The sequence below is a fragment of the Oculina patagonica genome, chromosome 14 (genome assembly GCF_052425735.1).
Source record: "Oculina patagonica isolate OP01 chromosome 14, crgOcupat, whole genome shotgun sequence".
In the NCBI taxonomy this organism is placed as follows: domain Eukaryota; kingdom Metazoa; phylum Cnidaria; class Anthozoa; order Scleractinia; family Oculinidae; genus Oculina; species Oculina patagonica.
The window spans coordinates 5,696,231-5,714,233 of record NC_135771.1 but is presented as its reverse complement, the minus strand read 5'-3'; the positions used below and the strand labels follow the sequence as shown (position 1 = coordinate 5,714,233).

The following is an 18,003-nucleotide window of genomic DNA, read 5'->3' as shown; positions in this document are numbered from 1 at the left end:
CATTTTAGTCTGTTTCTTTCATCTGATTTTTCATATCAGCGCTCGTTGGTTGGTTTCCTGGTAACAAGTGGAATTACGAAAGTAAAGGAATTTGGAGGAGTGTCTCTTACAGCTATTTTCACTTCAGTCATCGAAAGAAATTCGCCTTTGCTTTCGTTTTGCATTGCTACGCTAAGTGATTAGTGTAAAAAAAAACTCGCGCCACTTTCTCAACCAAACAGATCGAAGTTGAATTAAACGAATCGTGGCTCTTTTACGCGTGTTTCTCGCGTGGTTTCGTTTTAACGACTCTCAGATGAAAACCTACCCTTGGTGCCGAAGGGTTTTCTTGCGCGGCTTCCCGGGTGTCGGTCATGCTGGCCACCGAAGATTAATCCACCGCGCGATAGAAAAATCCTCTTGTTCCCAGGGTAATAAAAACCTCGTAAAACGCCGAAGTAATTCGAGAGCCAATCATAAAATAGTGATATACCTGAACCAATCAGATGGCGAGATAAGAACACGTAAATGTTTTGCAAGCGCGGGAAAAATTGTGCATACGGGTTGTCATGGCGAATAATCGGCAGCAGTAAATTGGAGGAGTGCAGCAAGGATGGCGCTTGTCCAGGTGGGAGTAGAAAGGATCAGAAAGAGAGTTCAGGGACTGGACTAGGATGGCGCAGTAGCGAGAGCGCTTGCCTTCTACCAGTGTGGCCCGGCTTGGATTCTCAGATCCGACGCCATACGTGTGTTGAGTTTGTTGTTGGTTCTTGTCCATATTCCCTGGGATTTTTCAAGGGTATTCCTGGTTTTCCTCCCTCCACAAAAAACCAACACTTGTAAATTCCAATTCGATCGGGAATTCGAGGGCCACAGGTTTGTCAGTCACAAGACTGTTACGTGCAACCTTTGTTAAATAATGCCAATTTATTGAATTATTTTCATTTATTTACTTCATTTTCGGATTTTAAGGTTCCATTTTCCCAACGTTCCACTTTTCAAGGCTTCAGGGATCATGTGCCCCGTTCCAAAATTTTACGGTTCCAATGATCCACGGTTCCAATACTTCACTTCAGTTTCCATGGATACACAGTCCCAGTTTCTCTCGGCTAAGCACACTTCCCACTTTTCTTCAAACGAGCGGTCGGTCAATCGAGCGTGCAGCAGTTAAGATTTTAATTGTAGGTTTAATCATTCGAATCTACGAACTTTAAAAAGATGAAAGTACTCGACACCAAGGTAAGATCTTTCTTTTGTTATTGTGTATGGTGGTTTTGAGCCGTGTTCAGCAAAATTATCGAACGAAAAATTTTGTCGAATGCAAGTTGGCGGTAAACCCTTTACAGGAGTCAATGTCACATGCTGTTTTTATATCGAGTTAGAACATTTTGCTTGTTTGTAGCGCATATATCGAAATAATTGTACATATGTACCATAAGTTTTACCTTTTGAGTTAATCACCGAAACTACATCAAATATTGTTAATACACAGGAAACTGTAGAAACATTTCGTTGATAAAAATCAGTGATTTTACTCGCTATTGTAAAGATCGAGGTTTTAATACAATGTAACTTGATAATTAATTTTGCATGAGGTTCTTTCAGCATGTTAGCAAAATCACTTGCAAGCTTGGGCGAGATTTTTGTTATTAGTTGTTAGCTAGTATAGCCGAATGCGACACACAGAAGAAGTCTTTGTTCTTCTTGCTACATTGCGAATTCGAAAATACAACAGCTGTGATTTTTCATTTTCTATCGTCATTTTCCAACAAACTTTCCTGCGGTTACAAAGCATGACAAAAGGTGAAAATTATATCGGCGAAAAATGCAGTACAAACCCGCGAGTAAGAACGTAATTTTTAAGAACCTGTTAGGATAAATTTGCCAAATAGACACCCTCTTTATAAGAGCATCTAAAGCCTAAAATTTGGACACAGGTTATTATTTCTAAGAGGATTAAACGGGCTTCCTTTTAGGGAAATGAGACCAATGTTGAAAATATTATTATTGATACAGGGTGTGTTTCTTTGGGAAAGTCCAAAATTGGATCATTGATCTCAGATTACACGGATACTTTAACGAAGAATCTGAAAACGGATTTCTCGCCATGAAAACCCCTGTAAACACATTAAGCACAGAACATAAAATATCAGCACAAATTTATTTTCCATCAAATGTATCTTAGCTAAAATAATTTCAACACACAAAATCTGTCACAAAAATCACATGTCGAAATAGTTATTCCTTAGCCTCAAGCACAATGTGCCAAGAACGCATCTGAGAGTGAAGAATGTTTGAGCAAATGATGACAATTTCAAAAAGATACAACTCCTGTAGGTACACGATGACTGTAATATATAGAAAACTTGCATCCAGTTTAAAATGACCCCATGGGGGGTACACCGGCTTGTAAATGATGGGGATGATCGAAGGATTTTTTTGGGTTTGAAATTTTCGATTCTGGGTTTTTTTTGGGTAAGAAGATTTGGCAAGTATTTTTTGGGTGACTTGATTCAAATAGGGGATCTTTTAGGGTATTAAAACAAACTAATAAAAGTGCTTTGGCTCGGCCTTGGCGTATTTATGGTATGATGAATACCAAACGTGAGCGTTACAGGGATCCATATTCGTTTTTTTCTCCAAGTCGTCAGCCGGGCAAGTATGCAAGATGACATACTTGCCCTGGCAAAATTTTACTTGCCCGTTCAAAAGTGAAGAATGGCGACCGTACAACAAGTAAATGAAAAGTTGACTTTTTTGTTATTATCACATGTATGTAACACTGTGTATACATGAAATCTACAAGACAACGAATCTGTTATAATAAAGTTTGATTCACAAGTATTTGTTAATGAGACTCTTTACTTGTCTACCTTGGCTGCCGGCTTACAAATTTCACAAAACATCACGCCCCCAAGCGGCTTGTGATGTTGACGGAAGCGTATGATGGGGGCACAAATGAAAGCCAGGGCCTCTTCGACTGCCACAACGGAAGAAAATAACGCTTTTGCTCTTCTTATTCATATTTGGTTTGTTTTTCTGAAGTGTTAACATTGCTTTTTCTTCTTTGCTGGCGGTGCCACACCAAGATATCGGCAAATTTTGATCAAAACATCAGCTGATGCGATCGCCTCGTGTTTTCGCGGATGCAGCTGCAGTACAAAATATCAGCGGTTGACAGCTTGAAAATTGAGCCTGCAATGATTTCATTGATGGAAAATACCGCATCAGCCAAGATGGCGGCCAAAATTATGATTTTATCGCAACAGAAAGTTGCAAATTATTTTCTGTTTTCGAAAAGTTATGAATGGATGACAAGTGGTCAGAACGCAAGTAACTCATAAGAAAACTTGATAATTTTTTTTTTTCATTAAGTCAAACTTAAGTCGTCCAGCGGACGAGTTTATGTAATCTTTTGGTCGTCCATACAATTTTTTAGTCGTCTCGGACGACCGGACGACTGGGAATATGGATCCCTGGCGTTATTGCCCCTGGCAATTTAGGGGTAATATTTGACAAGGGATTTTTTTAGGGGTTATTTTTGGTCCAGGGATTTTTTTGGGTCCTGAGTTTTGCCTTCATTCGATCATCCCCGTCATTTACAAGTCGGAGTACCCCCCTGGGAAAATGACACTTCACACTGATCAAGCTACCGTTTTCTTTCCTTTGTCATGAATTATTTGTCACCAGTGGAGGTCAGAGTCTGGCACTACAACCCTAGCCCCTGTGTGCTGTGTTATTGAAAGTTTCCTTTACTGTTTTTTATAGTGGTTATTTTCATATTGCCTTCAATTATATGGCCATTTTCTTGTGTCTAAATAATTATTTGGCTAAAATCCATACTCACGATATAAATACCAGTATTTTTTCAATTGCAGGAAGATTTTGACAAATTTCTCAAAGACGCTGGCTCTAAACTGGTTGTTATAGACTTCTATGCTGACTGGTGTGGACCATGCAAAATTATTGCACCCAAAGTTGAGGTAATTTTCAGATGAAGTTTTATTACTTTTTACAATTAATTTTAAAATTTTTGAATTATTACTACTTAACACATATATCCATTGCAATATATTCTTTGGTAAAGTTTTAATTGTTTCGGATGACATTCACCTCAGTTTGAGTTAAGGTTTAGACACAATGACAGAGTAATAACAGAGGTTCTACTATTAACTGTTATAATAGTTTATCTAACCTCTTGTGATGATAGTTAGTGGCTTATATAGTTTCCGGTTGCCCGTGGAGTACATACTTCCAGTAATACTCATTATTTAGTCCTATCGTGCATTGCAAATTGTGTAGTATTCCCGCCATCTTGATCGAGTAAAGAAATCAGTTGTCCTCGCCATTTCACCTCTATCTTGTTATTTTAGCAGCTTGCAGGCCTCACAATCCTCCCCACAACTCACGAAAAAAAAGAGGTTCAACCACAAATAATATCATCCTCACACTTTGGCTCACCAAAATATCAGAGGTTTAACCAATTAAATAAATTATGAGAGATGGTAGATTTCTGAGCTTGCAGTTGCAGGACGCATACATGTCACATATCAACCTAGTAAATGGTCCAGCTCACCAAGAGTCTCTTGTAGCTCAACTGGTTAGAGCGCCCAACCGGTATCTGGAAGTTTTTCTTTGTCCCACACTTGTGAACATTTCATTTTTATCATTCAACCAGTTAGCTGTAATAGGCTTACTCTCCTTCATGCATGGGTGCACACAAGGCCTAGCACCATTGGCTATGGTCGGCCGCTGCTCGTTCGTGGGGCCCCATGTCTATTCATTGTCTCTCATTTCTCTTTCCATCGTCCTTCTCCAAGTTTCTTTTGGGCAACCTCTCTTTCTACGGCCATCAGGGTCCACCTGAGGGCGACTCTTGGTAGGGCTGTAGGCATTAGACAAAGGACGTGACCAATCCATCTCCATCTCCATTACAACTTCACGATGATTTGAGAGTGTCATTCAGAAATGGGCGAAGCCGCTGGCATTTTTACCCTAAGGGCTCGGTTTATTCCTTCAGGGAATACCTTTGGTGTTTACGAACATCACGCCGAAGAGTGTTCGGTACCATTCGTTTTGTCAGACTTGAAAAAAGGTGCTATATTTACGGGAAAGACATTTAACCGATTTCAAAGGAGAAGGACAATAGCTTAGTTAAGCGACTACGAACTGGACAGTTGAATTAGTATCCGTTTGTTTACTGTTTTGTTCGTCAATGTGTGAACGAACTTGTCAAAGTAGTTTGAAGATTTTGAGGATTTGAACATTTCGCCCAGTAATGTGAACACTGATTTGTATTTATAGAATATAATCGGAGCATTTTGAGACCATTAAAATGAGATGTTGAACGACTTCTGACGACCACTGTAAGCCGAGATTCGATTTTTTTCGGTAAGAAGTGGCAGCGGAATTACGCATTGTCTGCGTTGTAAACAAAAGGCGTGTGTTTATCCTGTAACTGCCAACCACAAAAATGAATTATATAAGGCCTATTTCTTAATCAAAATGATAGCAAAACGGAGCGAAGATTTGGAATGGCGTTTACCCTACGTTTTAATCCAAAAGTGGAAATCTGTATGCAACCGGAGTTGACATTTAACTGGATTTAATATTTTTTGGCGGAAGATCGACGTGAGCGCTTCAGTTAAACAAACAACTAAAACGTAACCTATCACATTTTAATAGTTACTTTCTTCAAGTACTGTTACCTGGCATTATTTAATACGAATGCTTTTCTATAAAAGGTGGTGTTTAATTTTTCATGTCAAATCTTGAAGTTTGTTCAAAAACATTCCGCGACTTTTTGTCGTGCTGACATATGAAATCAACAACTCAGAAATTCGAGTTTTAAGTTTGCTTTCGATAAATTAAAACGAAGGAACTGAAGTTATCCGTGAAACAAGTGGGAAATTTTTTTCTCAATTCACAGAAAAAAAATCCTTGAAGTGTATAGACAAGAAATTGAAGTTATTTTCGCCCGAGAAACTTTCATTTACACAAGCGACAGCAATGTTTACATTTGCAATTGCGAGCGAGACGATTGTTTGAGTCCTTCGAGGCGAAGGTTGTTGTACAGCATTTTAAATTTATTTTGCGAGGTTCAGTGCATTTCAGCAATGACAACATGATGATTGTTACAGTGTCTGCTAAGCCAACATTGTTTTAAATACTACTTGATATATATATACATATTTTTGAGTGGTCCCCCCGCCACGCCACATTTTAAACTCTCCGAAAAAGTTGTTCGCTTCTTGTCACCGGCTAAAGGCACGCTTCGCTACGCTAATCAATCAAGCGGCATGTTAATTAGTCCCAGAGGTTTTATTGAACTTCGCAAAACAAAAGAAAAAAGTCTCACCTACATCAAAGTGTTTGCGCTCTTTAGGCTCTTCGGAAATATGCCACATTCTCGGCAAACTACTTGGCGGGAATATGTAATGAGCTTAAACAATAGACTGAATATATGAATTCTTAACGACCGCAAAATTTGCGGTACACACTCAAATCCAGATGAAGTTGTCATGCCTTTGCACATGCCGCTGTGTGATGGTTTCTGTTCTTGAAATTCTGCGCAGCTCATAGTTTGAGATTGTGTTTGGCCAAAATATGCGGAGAATCCTTCGTAGGCACCTGTTAATAAACCATAAAATTCCGGTGCAGTGATCCTAGCCAAGGCTTGAATCCAGAACGCTTGAGCCAGAGTCCAGCATGCTAACCATTTGACCACTGCACCTCCCTTACTGACAATAGCTCACCTTTATGCTGATAGATGTGTGTTTTCTGTTTATTATAGCAAATGTCGACAGTGGAGTTCCCAGATGTATGCTTTGCAAAAGTAAATGTAGATGAAAATTCGGTATGCTTTTATTTTATTATGACTGTAATTGTACATATCTTCAGGGATTTCAAAATGTTTTGAAGTAGGCATCAGCAACTTGAAGAGTAGGCTGCTGTGACAAGCCGAGCTTGTTTCTCATAAGCTGATTGCTATGGCCAAAGTAACCTTTGACATAAAATCAGTAGTCGGTGGAACTCGGGCGGGTGCTGGCTTGTATTGAAAACCCTGTATCTTGAGATTGAAGGATTGGTCCCATGCCCAACCTCCAACAGGGTGCAAATAATGTGTCCAGCTTCCCTTTGGACAAGCTGTAGCCAGGATATACAAGCCTGAAAGTCATTTTTACTAACCCCCCAAAATTCTCATAAGTGCGATGCTTATGATGCTTCACTTGCCCGTGAAGAAATCACAAACTTGCCCGACCACAAATCCACTAGCCCCAGGGTAGCAGACACTAACTTCTCTGCATGCTGCATAACCTGGAGATGTGTACTTCTCTTTGCCACCGGTTCCGCTGGAGTCTCGCCTTTTGCCAATATCATTTTAGCAGGGGCATCTTGTGACCTTGATGCATTTTCTTGCTTGCAAATATTCATAGCGGGTTACTGGCTCAGCACTTAGCTTGCATGCATTGTGCTACAAAGCCTTTTGCCCACTCCTCCCAGCTCCCTTCAATGCATATGGGTTAGGTGAGTATTGGTTGGTAAATATTCCACTGAGTAATTTGTGATGGTGCCTTGTGGTGACCACTCGCAGGACTGGCATAGATACCTCCTTTCCTGTGCTAGATGTTGCCTGGCAGCTCCACGAATCCTTATGGCACCAGCTCCTAAGCTCATTGACGAATTTAATATTGTCTTTTATATTTTTGCACAGGAAACTACAGAAGCTGAGGGAATTTCAGCTATGCCGACTTTCAAGCTGTACAAGGATGGTAAAAAGGTGTGGAACTGCAGCTTGGTGTTTTAGTTGTTGGCAGTTTAAGGTTTTTAGAATTTGCATAAATTCAGGGCTCAAGACTAACGGTAGCCAACTAGCCACAGGATTAATGCAGTTGTGGCTTGTAGGTTGAGGTTCTGGGCTTTCACTAGCCAAAATGGCTAGTTAAAATTTCAGGAATTTCATTGGAAGAAAACCATACATTGAAAACAACTCTGAGAGCGTAACAGAACTCACAACTACACTGTCGTCACATATAAATTATCAAAGACTGTGGACAAGCTGAAATTACTAAAAAGTTACCTAAAATTAACTCTAGAGATAATAATAACACAGCCAGTGAAGACAGCAAAGTGCCTCTTCCTAAAACTAAGTTAGACTGTGGTTGAAACACTAGTGTGTGACAATTAAAATGAAAGCTTCATATTGTATGTAGCAATACTTTTTTATTTGCTAAACAAAGGTGGCTTAAACTGTCAAGTCTGAGGTTAAAACCTCTGCATGAAGCCATGAAAATGAAAGCTGTTGCGCAAACCTCTCATGTGGTGTTGTTTTGTTTTGGAGTTTTTTTAACTTGTCAGCTAATTTGGCTGATTTGGGAGTACAAAAATTAATAGTGTAGTTGAGTATATCTTTCTGTTTCATCAGTTAAAAGAACAGTGGCTTGGCTGATGTACTGTATTTTAATATTAAAGTATGGCATGTAGCTTGCTATAAACTTGTTTTGTTATTTCTTAAATAGCAAGCAAAAACACCAAAAGTGGTGAAAGCAAAGAAATATCCACTAAAAAAAGGATTTCGTGAAACATCCTGTCACGAAAACAAATTTGATGAATGTTAATACACTTCCATCCTTGTAACCCTATACTTCTCCCAAAAAAAAACTTACCCCAGAATTCAATACATGTATTTGCTCTGTGGAATCATTTAATCCAATTTATTTGTATTCATGTGTTTGGTGGTATTTGGCAATCAGTGTTATAATGTGTTAAAACGGACAGTTAGCAAAGAGGAAAAGTGGTAATCAGCTAGGTTACTGGCCCTGTATTGATACGTTTTTGTTTTGTTTTGATTGTAGATTGATGAACTAACTGGAGCCAATGAAGCAAAGCTTAAGGAATTGATCCAAAAATACAAGTGAAACTTCTTGGAAATTATGAAAGAAGCACTTGAAGGGAATTAAGTTTTTTTTACACGATAATTGATTTATAGACGAAACAAGGCTGTAAAGTTCTGCACTACACCAAAACCGATTGCAATATGCATCAACACTTATTCTGACAGTCATTTGTGAAAGTAATTAGTATAATATATTTTCATTTCACTCAAATAAACAAGTTTCTTGACTCCATTTTGACTCCGTGAACAAGATTGCTTTAAAAAATGGCACTGAGAAGTCCACAGCTCCCCATTCTCAAACATTTTTAACTTTTTTTTTAACTTTTAGTAAATCAACAGAATACTGTGGCCAAGTATACACAACTTTATTTGCACCCTTAACATTCAATTAAAATTAACAATACAATAAATAAAATAAATAAAGTAAAGTGCATGGCTGCCCAGAATAACCACGATTGGCTAACAAGATATATTGATTTAACAAAATTGAGTGTAATAACCCTACCTTTGAATTACTTCCCTCGATTTTCTCGAATGTCTCTCATTTGACTGCTGTCAAGTTGTAATTGTTTACTGGGTTAGCTTTATCAAGGGTTTACTAGTCAGCGTTTACGCTTTCAAAAAATGGTCCGCCCTCCCCTTATAGTCTTGTATTGTGCTTGCTCGTTCAAACGCGCTATTGAGCTAATGTCCCCTTCGTTTTTTCCGCCGTTCTAACTTATTGAGGGGGGGGGGGGGAGGATGAATAAAGGTACGCCAGGGGTACGCAAATCTGCCGATCCGTGCTATTTGTTGGACAAATCCGTTAATCCGCCACTGTTTTCGTCCAAATCGGAATCCGCACTCGAAAACTTTGTATGGTATAATTTTACTGCAACGAGCAGTAGCTGTTGCTTTTTTATGCCATTTTTTTTAAAGAGGTTACATTTCATTGCTTGTTTTTGAGAGAATTCCGCTAACATACCGACAAAGGCCGACTTCGTTAAGTATCCACGATCCGAACTTCCTGACAAAAGAGTCCGAAAGCCAGTCCAAAATTTTCAGCTAATCCGCGATCAGCTGTATTTTTAAAAATCTGCGAATCCGCTCAACTGCCAGAGGGGGGCTTGAAAAAAGGGGGAGGGGTGGTTTATATTAATAACTTTTACGGTAATTGCGATGAGAAAACACAGGGAACCCAAACGCTGTATTACTTATTCATAATCTTAAAATAAAAATGTCCTTATTTTTAATAGTTAATGGTGTTAGTAACTTGAGTTAATAACAATTGAAACTTGAGGCGCGTCGTATTAACATTGCGACAGATCTATTACCGTTTAAAACTCGCAACGTAAACCGCTTTCGCTCTGATTCAAATCGCCCCCAAAACCGGTAAAAAAACACAGGAACGCAGGTAAATAAGGACATTTTTATTTTAAGATTATGAATAACTAATACAGCGTTTGGGTCCCCTGTGGAGAAAAGATAAGACGTGCAATATTGACAATATTCATTGTTTGAAAATCACTTATCGTAGTGCTGAGTAATTATGAGTAAATGAAGTGAAGAGCCAGTGAATTAATGAGGTCATATCCAGCTTTTATGATCTGTAGTTTCGGAAGACCTGACCTTAGCCTATAGCGAGATTTTAACTGAAAGCCAACATGAAGGAACTTAAAAGTGTGGTAGGTGTTTTAACATTTATAATTGCTGTTGACCAAACGCACAAACATTTTCAACGTAATTATTTTAGGAAATGCATGAGTTTAGAAACAACTGAGCCAGCAGATCGATGGTGAAATAATTAAGAAGTTTTGTTAATATCATTTTTGGGTCTTTTGCTAAGTTAAAACAACCTTAAGTTTATTTTGTGAATTAACGATGTAATAATGTTTAGAGAAATGTAACTAGGCGAACTGGTAATATTTAGGCTTTACTTCAGTCATTTATTTAATGACAGAATTTACATCGAGCGCCCAGAAAGCCAATACAATAATGAGTGCACTCCGCAATATAAATTTAACGATGAAAGAAAATTATGGTTTACTTTATCGAGTTTACCATTTCATCTGAGCTCTATCGGTGAAGATTCAGAAGTTTCCGAGATCTTTTGTTTCAAAGCAAAATTTCAAACATTATACTGAAGAAAATGCGTTTGTATTATAATTTATACCCTATAACAACGAAACCGCTAAAAGACGTCAAAATCAGCTGTTGACATCACAAAAAAGGAAATGGAATTAACTGACCTTATCCGGAACAAAGAAAAGGATTCGTGATTCATTGTTCCTTTCATGTAGGTTTAAAGGAACTTGTATGTACGCCGGAAAGACTGAGATCTTCTCTTATAATCTCCATTTAAAACTAAAAAGTTTGTTTTAATCTATTTCAACTTGAGCGAATTACTTGAATTGCATTTTCACTTAGTAATTTTTGCGGCATAAGCAATATTTCTTTAATGATAAGTATATTGTAAGAAAAAAAAGGGCTGAAAACTTATCAATATCAGCATTTTTTATTAATGTTCATTCGCAGCTATTGTAAATATTAAGTCGAGCTTTAAATAAGGTTATCGGGACGCGTCTACTAACTATTTTTGTCCAAACCTTACAACTACGGTCGAACAGACTTCGTTCAATTGGCTATAAACCGTTAATATAACGGGACGATACATCTTACTCTAGATTCAAAAACCGTAAAATAGATTCAGTGTTATTTTTTGCTTATCATGTACCGACGGCTTAACGAGTCGTTAACGAGGCAAATATCGTACGACACATTGTTTTCTTGCCCTTGTGATAAGTAATATTTGTGTAATACGTTTGTGTTGTATACCGATATCGGCCCCCAGAATTCGATCTGATTTTGTGTTCGGGCGAGTGTTCGTGAACGAGACACAGGCCTACCATCCTCTGTTCGTAAGGTCACAGGGTTCCTGATTCGAGTCACGCGCCCTCCAACAAAAACTGCTTTGTTGTTGCTATTGCCGAGATTTAGTCCCGCCCTTGCGGTTTTGTTAATTTTGACGTTATTGTTCCTTTGATGAAGTAGCGAAAATTTCATGTAATAAGGTATTTTCCGTGAAGCGTGAAGTGCTAACTATATATCGCCCCCCCCCCCCCCCCCCCCTTTATCACCCTCGAACAACCGCCTCTGGCCAAACACTCTAAACCACGGGTGCCTTCCTTTAAGTATACGTACGATACTAGAAACAGGCCTTGCTCTTTTGCAGAAAAAATTGAACGAACTTCTTGAAAGCAGTGGAGACAAGTTGGTCGTGATCGACTTCTTTGCTGATTGGTGCGGTCCATGTCGGCTGATGGGACCCAAGTTTGAGGTTGTTGTCCGTTTATATACTTTATACGGGTGTTCGAGAAAAGAACACTTTCTACGCTTGATTACCTCAACAGTCCGGCGAAAAGAAGCAAGCAATTGGCTTAAATCGGACACACTCCGCTCAAAAAGCTTTCCCAGTAGCGAAGTTTCGACCCGCAGGGCTTCTTTTGGCTTGATCCTGCTCCTTGGCTTATGAACAAAGTAATTCTGTTTGTTGAAAGCCTGCAATATAAATCGCTGGAGAAACATAAAACAAACCCCCCCCCCCCCCCCAAAAAAAAAAAAAAAAAATCACAGCGTAATTTTAAAAGTGATACAAAGATACGAATTAGCGCCCTTGTGACGTACCACTGTTTAGTCAATTTTTTTTAATCATTTATGAAGTAGATCTATGCAGTGGCGTCATAATCAACAGAAGACTATCTCACCTTGTAGGGTAATTCCAGGAGTCAAGAATGGTCCCTCAAAATGTCGCAGTGCTCGCAATGCTCGCAAAATTTTAGTGGGTGCTCGTTTGCTCGTGCTCGCACATTTTTACAAGTGCTCCCATGCTCGGTTTTTAGTGGAGGTAGGTTTTTGAAAAGTGCTCGTTGCTCGCAAGGCTAATTTTTGTCAATGCTCGTGCTCGCAAAGAAAAACGCTGTGCTCGCATGCTTGCAAATGCTCGTTTTTTACATTTATAAGTAAATCCATGCAGTGGCGTCATAATCAACAAAGACCATTCCTGGTACCCCTAATTCCCCGGCAAGCTTTCTACCAAAGGTGAAATTTGTGTCAACGTGCCTTAAAATAACGAAAACTTAAGAGGAACAGCTGGGAAGAGGGTTCCTTTAAACATCCCTTCCTTTCTTAGTACGGTCATGCATGGGGTATGAATTTGCTTGTGCGTCCGAGGGTTGAGAAAATGAGTTCTATCCGATAAGGCCTTTTCGTGTTGTTTTTACAGAAACTGGCTTCAAAATATCCGGGCGTCGTTTTTGCCAAAGTCAACATTGAAAAAGCTAAGGTATGTATATTAACCAACCAGCCAGGCATTATTGTCCTTATAGCACAACTTGAGTAGTCCAGCCAGCCATAATTAAAAGTTCGGGAGATACAATGTATGTTGTAAATGAATAATCTAATTCACTTCTGTGGTCATTATATATTTTTTCGTATTGTACTTTCCATTGCCAACTGATATATTACTGGTGTAAAGTATATGAAAGGATTCATGAACTGCCAATGAGATGTAAAGTAAAGAAATAAATCCTCGCAGTGAATTTGCAATAAAGAAAATTGCAAAGAAAGAAGCCAGTTATATAATACATACTGCCAGCAAGGCACAAAAATGTTTCCTTGATGAATAGATTTTTCTAGCACTTTTTTTGCTCGAGGTCTACATAACGAGCTCGTTGTGCAGCTAGCGCTTTTTGCGAATTGGCGCCGTTGGACGGTGTTTAGTCTCTCAAGAAGTGTCCTTCTACTAAACCATTTTTTTTAACCGTGTTTTCTTAGTTCGAAGACCCAGTCATGTTAGTTGCTTGGCAAACTGAGTTCTCTTTTCCTTACGTACTTATTATGGTATTCCAATGTTGGCGACAGCGAGGTCGAATGCCATTCTCACGTGCGCAGTCGCAAGAACCAGTTCATCGCATGTTTAAAGCCCCATTTAGTTTGACTGCCTTAAGCCTCTCATGCACCCACAAAACGGAAATGTTGGCAACATTAGCGGGCGTAAGTTATCATCAGCGAAATAAAAAATTCAATTCAATTCGTTGATTTTGTTTTGCAGGATCTCGCCAATCAGTATGCTATTTCTTCCATCCCATATTTCAAGTTTTTCAAGAACAAAACGGTAAAACTATTTCTTTGGATCTAAATAAATATTTAAGAAGCACACACAGTAGGTAAAAGACCCTTGCACAATTAAATTGCCGGCCCAAAAAGTGATTGAATCATAATCTTGAGTGCATCTTAAGTTACATACTATTTTTGTTATTCAGGTATATGTAGAACAGTTTCTTGGCGTGAATTTTCATTCCCTTGCTTTTGATCACTCAGACATACACTACATTATTACAAGTCCCACCGAAAGGAATAAAATCAAGTGAATGGTAGCTGTCTGCGCTCAGGCTAGGTTATGGATGTACACTTCTAGTCATGGTCTCCTTGTCTCCGAGGATACCCACTTTAAATTCGTATTTACATAAAACACCAACATAACAATTTTAGTTACATGACTTCTTCCCCAACCGCCGAGGATGACAAAAATTACAACAAAACACCCTTCTTCTTTTATTAATGTTGAATTCTAATTCATATTCAATATTAAATTTCAGGAAGTGGATGACGTTAAAGGAGCAAATGAATCAAGCCTTAAAGAAAAGATTGAGAAGTGGCAATGACAATACTAATGAAGACAATAATAATTGTAATAATAATATAATTGTAAATCTTGAAATATTTAGCCTAATTTTTTGAAATCCGTTTTAAGCTTCCTAACTTTTTGTTTACTTTTGGACAATAATATATTATCCCTTTAGTGTGTTTTACCAAGTTTCATCCCTAAAGCCCGCGTTACCCTTGTTTAGCGTTTCCTCATACATGAAGCACCTACCACCTACCACGTTTTTACTTACTTTCCGACCGCTGGTCAAGGGTAACAGGGGCTCTGGGAAAGATATTAGTTTCTACCTCAATCTCGAGCCCAGAGTGACCCCCGGCTCCGCGATCCGTCAGCGGTTGGTCAGCGGTAGGGTCGCCGGGACTCACTGAGTCCGTCCCGTACCGCTGACCGACATAGACGGACTCTGGGCTCGAGATTGTTTCTACCTTTGTTGCTCTTTGTTAGGTTTAATTTCGATGTATCCTCATATTGAAAAGAAATTATAATATTATGTGCATTGAAAACTTTGTGAAAGTAAACTGGAGTAAGCGACCAGAGAAAACGTCTGAAAGTTAAGCATTTCCCAAACAGTTCCTTTAGTTTTGCATCTACATACATTTAACAAAAGGAATCGCGAAATCTATATTCTCTAAAATTAAAAATCATTTGAAACTTCAACGAGTCTGCCAAAAATTTTGTCCTAACAATAACATATAAATAACAGCTTTAACACAAGAAAGAAAATACTGACATGCAGCCTTTACCTCAACCTTTAGTTCTGTTGTTTTTCTTTTCTCTACTTTCTACTGTTGATTTTGTTTTAATGGAGGGGCGGATCTAGGGGGAGGGTGCAGATGGTGCGCACCCCTCCCTGGGATGATCTGCGGCTTAGTAATCGCTTTTAAAATTTGTTTACGTCACCAGTCAGTCACGCCATTCCTTAGTGGTGCACCCCCTCCTCAGAGTCGTACCCAGTCGTAACTCGTTTTTTCGCTACGTTCAAAAAGTTTGATGGGAAAAAGCTTTTCCTTCGCCGTTCCCTTCATGTATTGCGCGCCGCTCCTAAAGCGAGAGAACCGACTGGATACGAGTCTGCCCCCTCCTAAAGAAAAATCCTGGATTCGCCCCTGCAATGTTCATTTTCGCCACGACTTCTAAAGGACTCTGCAAGTGCAATATCTGAAGCCGTTGCCAAAATAATAAATGCGTCGATCAGCCAGTGCAAATATCCTAGCCGCTGGAAGATGGGTCAGATAACTCCATTATTCAAAAAGGATGATGAACTTGTCAAAGAGAATTATAGACCAGTAACGGTTCTTCCCTGTCTTAACAACATATTTGAAAGGTTACTTTCATCTCAGCTTAACGATTTCTGTACGAGCTTCTTATCTGACTGCATCTCAGCCTACAGAAAATTCTTCAGTTGTGAAACCGCGCTGCTCAAACTCACGGATGACTGGAAGACGAGCAGAGACGAAAAAGAACTTGTAGCGGTAGTATCAATGGATTTGTCGAAAGCATTTGACACCATTCCACATGGGCTTCTATTAGCAAAACTGAAGGCGTACGGGTTGAGTGCGAGTAGCATTAAGCTGTTCGAAGACTATTTGTCTGGTAGAAAACAGAGAGTGAAGATTGGTGACGAATTCTCTGGTTGGAGGACAGTCAAGAGAGGTGTACCCCAAGGAAGTGTATTAGGGCCAACGTTTTTCAATATTTTCATTAATGATTTATTCTATCACATCGAGGGCGTAAAGCTTCATGCTTATGCTGATGATGAACAACTATACGATTCGGACACTGACCCTGCAGCACTGGATAGGCGGATAATGTATAATGTTGGTATTGCAAACGAATGGTACAGGAACAATGGCATGCTAGTTAATCCCAGCAAACATCAAGCCATGATAATGGGAAAAACTGACTATGTCTTTTCCTTTCCAGTGAAGAATTCAATTGATCTATTTGGAATGACTGTGGATAACGAACTCTGCTTTGATGAACATATATCCAATGTGTGTAAAAAGATAAATAATCAGCTTAATGTTATGATACGGTTACGTAAGCTCTTTCGGGAAAGTACACTGCTACGCCTTTATAAAGCTTTTGTACTTCCGCACTTCTTTTACTGCGGGCCCGTATGGCATTTCTGTAGCGCTCGAAATCGTGACAAGCTAGAGACGCTAAATAAAAGAATACTTAGGGCTATCTTAGATGACAGAGACTCCAATTACGATGAACTTCTGCTGCAGATAGGTAGTGTAACCCTCAGTGACAGGCGGATTCACAGCATGCTCATCATTATATTTAAATTCCTGCATTTGCAAGAGTACCCGCAGTATTTAAAAGATCTTTTCACCCTGCGATCTGTAACTTACTGCCTAAGGGGAAGTGATATTCTTCATTTAAGGAAGCCGTCTTCTACAACATACGGACTAAAATCTTTTAGCTATTTTGCTGCAAAGACTTGGAACTCATTACCAGAAATTATAAAAACTGCTACATCACTAAATGACTTCATTACAGCAATCCGACAATGTACTTTTAGCTAAGACTTTTTATCATTGGGGAGGGGGTGAATAGAACAAACTTTGTAAACTTGTATTTTTATATAGTTTTAATGTGTAAAAAGTTAAGGGATATAATAATATTGTTATCTATTTTACTTATTTTATTTTTATTTTTTAATATATATTTCACTTGTTTCTCGAAGAAACTAGCTTGTCTTAGCTATATCAAATTCGAGGATAAATAAAGTTTTATGTTATGTTAACATCTGAAAGCTGATTTTATCGGTACTCAGCCGACCGGGCATAATGGTTTATCTAACTGTGATTGAGAATCAATACTGTGTTCCTAAGTAGTGAGTGATCAGTATGCGGATAGTAAACCGGCAATAATTAATTGAAAATAAAAATGAACTTGAAACCAGCGAAAATGTGATTTCCACAGGTCAGCTTACATGTAACTCCCGTAGTCGAAAGCGAATTTTACCGAGACATTGATGAACAAAACCCACTTAAATTTCGCTCGAATTTGCTTTAGGCCGCTTTTTTTAAAACGATCGACTCGGAAAGTTAACAGACGGCATAAGAAGCAAAAAAGAGTTATTTTTAGACCTGAATTTTCACTTGTTATATTTTTTTAAAAAATATTGCGATCGCAAAAGTTTACCAACAACATAAGGAGTAGATGTCCTGCGGACAAACACAAAAGTTATATTTTTTAAAGATCCATTTTTTTTTTGTCCTTTCTAACACATCCCCGTTAATTAGAACATATATTACAGGTTGTACAATGTTTACATCTTCAGTGAAGCATTGTTTAACTTCAATGGAAGGCAATCATTTTGTTCGAACACTTTGAACATTGGAGAGCATTTGCAATCCTACTGGAAAGAAAAACACATTTGTAGATTACTTTTAAAAATCTCGCCGTGGATTTA

The 18,003-nt window shown here is 38.7% G+C and overlaps 2 protein-coding genes across 2 annotated transcripts; both read left to right on the top strand.

The window, feature by feature from the left end:
* Positions 1–1,076: 1,076 nt before the first annotated feature.
* LOC144638357 (thioredoxin-like) lies at positions 1,077–9,106 on the top strand. Its single transcript, XM_078497581.1, has 5 exons — positions 1,077–1,218; positions 3,858–3,962; positions 6,773–6,835; positions 7,694–7,759; positions 8,835–9,106. The coding sequence occupies exons 1-5, from the start codon at positions 1,198–1,200 to the stop codon at positions 8,895–8,897; spliced, it is 318 nt and encodes a 105-aa protein (XP_078353707.1). The 5' UTR covers positions 1,077–1,197; the 3' UTR covers positions 8,898–9,106.
* A 144-nt stretch (positions 9,107–9,250) lies between these two features.
* Positions 9,251–14,862, top strand: LOC144638358 (thioredoxin-like). The gene is made up of 5 exons (XM_078497582.1): positions 9,251–10,539; positions 12,087–12,191; positions 13,137–13,196; positions 13,965–14,027; positions 14,512–14,862. The coding sequence occupies exons 1-5, from the start codon at positions 10,519–10,521 to the stop codon at positions 14,575–14,577; spliced, it is 315 nt and encodes a 104-aa protein (XP_078353708.1). The 5' UTR covers positions 9,251–10,518; the 3' UTR covers positions 14,578–14,862.
* Positions 14,863–18,003: the final 3,141 nt, after the last annotated feature.

Bases quoted from the DNA above. Each gene is read 5' to 3' on its own strand.
- LOC144638357 (XM_078497581.1), top strand. From the start codon at position 1,198: ATGAAAGTACTCGACACCAAG. The intron at 1,219-3,857 runs GTAAGATCTTTC...TTTCAATTGCAG, and splicing joins TGAAAGTACTCGACACCAAG to GAAGATTTTGACAAATTTCT. The intron at 7,760-8,834 runs GTGTGGAACTGC...TTTTGATTGTAG, and splicing joins TGTACAAGGATGGTAAAAAG to ATTGATGAACTAACTGGAGC.
- LOC144638358 (XM_078497582.1), top strand. From the start codon at position 10,519: ATGAAGGAACTTAAAAGTGTG. The intron at 10,540-12,086 runs GTAGGTGTTTTA...GCTCTTTTGCAG, and splicing joins TGAAGGAACTTAAAAGTGTG to AAAAAATTGAACGAACTTCT. The intron at 13,197-13,964 runs GTATGTATATTA...TTTGTTTTGCAG, and splicing joins TCAACATTGAAAAAGCTAAG to GATCTCGCCAATCAGTATGC.